This window comes from Ammodytes marinus (assembly GCF_949987685.1).
Source record: "Ammodytes marinus genome assembly, chromosome: 5".
Lineage (NCBI taxonomy): Eukaryota > Metazoa > Chordata > Actinopteri > Uranoscopiformes > Ammodytidae > Ammodytes > Ammodytes marinus.
In genome coordinates, this window is record NC_137234.1 from 2,050,356 (window position 1) to 2,052,855 (window position 2,500).

Sequence of the window (2,500 nt, forward strand, 5' to 3'; positions counted from 1 at the left end):
CGACCAAAGACAAGTGGTGGAGTGGATCAGTGTTAATGATGACACCATTGGTTTGAATGGGAAAGAGGGCTCCATTGATTTGAATGGGAAAGAGAGCTCCATTGATGTAAATGAGGCTGGGATCTCTGGCGCCCCCGTGTGGATGACAGAGGGAAGAGTTGGAGCTGCCCAGTGGCCTGATTTAACCCCACAGCTGGTCAACAGTAACACGGCCTGCAGCACATACATGAGGGAGAATATCCTGGATCTACTGGCCAGGTATGGAGGCTACTTTCACCGATTTTTTTAAATTTTTTATATATTTATTTTATTTTATAAATTTTTAATCATTGTTTAATATTTTTTTAATTATGTCCAAGTTATTAATTTATTTTTTAATTTAATTTTTAATTTTTGTTTCTCATAATTTTCAATTTTATTTTGAATTTGTTCATTGTAATTTAACTTGATTATTATTCTTTACTAAACACTTATTTTTTTACAAATAAAAGAAACCCATCGGCGGGTTAGAAAAAGCGTATTTTGATAAAAAAATTCCCTAAAAAAGAACATTTACTCAAATTCTCAAATTTCCAACTGAAATGAATGTACCTTGAACACCCCTAGTGTCATTTACGCTAATAAACTCCAAAGTTAAGTCAAAAACACACTATATCATCAAAATCTCGCATTTTGAATTAAATTACAAAAATAAAAACTTCAAAAATTTTCATTGATATTTTTATTTTTGTATGCACCTTAAATACTAAATAAATAAATAATATGTGTTTTATTGGCTCCCATCCAGAAAAAAATGTAATAAAAATAGCCCCAAAGAAATCGCGATTACCCAAAGTTAACTCACAAACACACTACATCATCAAAATCTCGCATTTGAATGAAATAACCCCCCAAAAAAAATCGACTTTTCATCGAATCAATTATTTTTTTCGAGGAACCTGTACTAAATAATGTGTTTATTTTTCCCATGCAGGCGAGGTGTGTATATCCCCGATGAGTTGAGTGACTTGGGGCTGTTGCTATGGAGACAGGCCCAGGGAGGGGGGGTAATGACATCATCGGCCCCCCCTCTCCCTCAGTACCACACTCTGTTCATCACACACTGTCTGGAACAAGGCCTCAAGTATCTACTCTACGCATACCTGGATTACTACAGGTGTGTGTTTGTATCTATCTATCTATCTATCTATCTATCTATCTATCTGTCTGTCTGTCTGTCTGTCTGTCTGTCTGTCTGTCTGTCTGTCTGTCTGTCTGTCTGTCTGTCTGTCTGTCTGTCTGTCTGTCTGTCTGTCTGTCTGTCTGTCTGTCTGTCTGTCTGTCTGTCTGTCTGTCTGTCTGTCTGTCTGTCTATCTATCTATCTATCTATCTATCTATCTATCTATCTATCTATCTATCTATCTATCTATCTATCTATCTATCTATCTATCTATCTATCTATCTATCTATCTATCTATCTATCTATCTATCATCTGTCTGTCTCTCTCTTCCTTGTTCTGTTTGAAGTATATAAAGTGAAATTTGTATAGGGGGCTAATAATTCTGCTAGTTTATTTTGTTTAATTTAAAATGTTGAATAAAGTTTTGCCCTTCTCCGATAGGCTGACTCCCAGGAACCTTTCCCTCCTGACCAATCAGAGCCTGTCTCAGTCTCAGCCCTGGTTTGACATGATGGTCAAGATACAGGAGATCACCAAGGATCTGACAGGTATTAAAATGCATACATTAGAAAAGGTGTAGTCCGTCCATCTATCCATCTGTCTATCTAAACATTAAAGGTGGAGTCAGTCCATCTATCCATCGGTCTATCTAAACATTAAAGGTGTAGTCAGTGATTCTGGAGAACTCTTGGGGTCAAAATATCTTCTGTCAAAATCAGTGAATATGTCCTCATGATCTGCTACCTGTCTGTACTGTGTCTGCACTGAAAAAAATGGTGGACCCCGTTGTTTACGTACCAGTTTACAGAGCCTACGCTGTTGTATAAACACTTTTTTTTGCACACACAGTACACAGACAGGTAGTAATGGATCATGAGGAGATATTCACTGATGTTGACAAAAAGCGTTCTCCATACACTTCTAAGGTCATTTTATGTTACAGGAACACCTTAAACTTGAATCCCTTATCACCATGAACAATTACAAAAGCAGGATTAAGGACTATTTAACCGCAAACTGTACATGCCTGGTTACTGAACACTGACTTACTGCCAATGAGATTGATGCTTTGTGACTTTTTATTTTATTTTTATTTACTTTTTATTGTGTTTTGTGTCTTGTTTTAAGTGTGAAATTTTGTTTTTTAATGTGAATCTTTTATGTTTTTATGCTGCTGCCTTCTTGGCCAGGACTCTCTTGAAAAAGAGATTTTGAATCTCAATGAGTATATTCCTGGAAAAATAAAGGTTAATAAAAAAAATGTAAAAATGCCTAAAAATGTTCTTTCTTGTATTCCAGACCCCTCCCTGCTGTTCCATGCCAGTCTGACCAGTGCCCA

At 36.3% G+C, this 2,500-nt stretch overlaps 1 protein-coding gene across 1 annotated transcript in view; it reads left to right on the top strand.

Annotated features, from left to right (window-relative positions):
- Positions 1-2,500, top strand: part of spg11 (SPG11 vesicle trafficking associated, spatacsin) — a gene marked incomplete at its 3' end in the record, with an annotated part of 51,116 nt that overhangs the window by 20,146 nt on the left and 28,470 nt on the right. The window contains exons 16-19 of the mRNA XM_080028457.1: positions 1-258; positions 974-1,156; positions 1,603-1,709; positions 2,461-2,500. The exon at positions 1-258 is cut by the window's left edge and continues 52 nt beyond it; the exon at positions 2,461-2,500 is cut by the window's right edge and continues 106 nt beyond it. Coding sequence (XP_079884583.1) covers positions 1-258; positions 974-1,156; positions 1,603-1,709; positions 2,461-2,500 — 588 coding nt within the window. The remainder of the gene's footprint in view (positions 259-973; positions 1,157-1,602; positions 1,710-2,460) is intronic.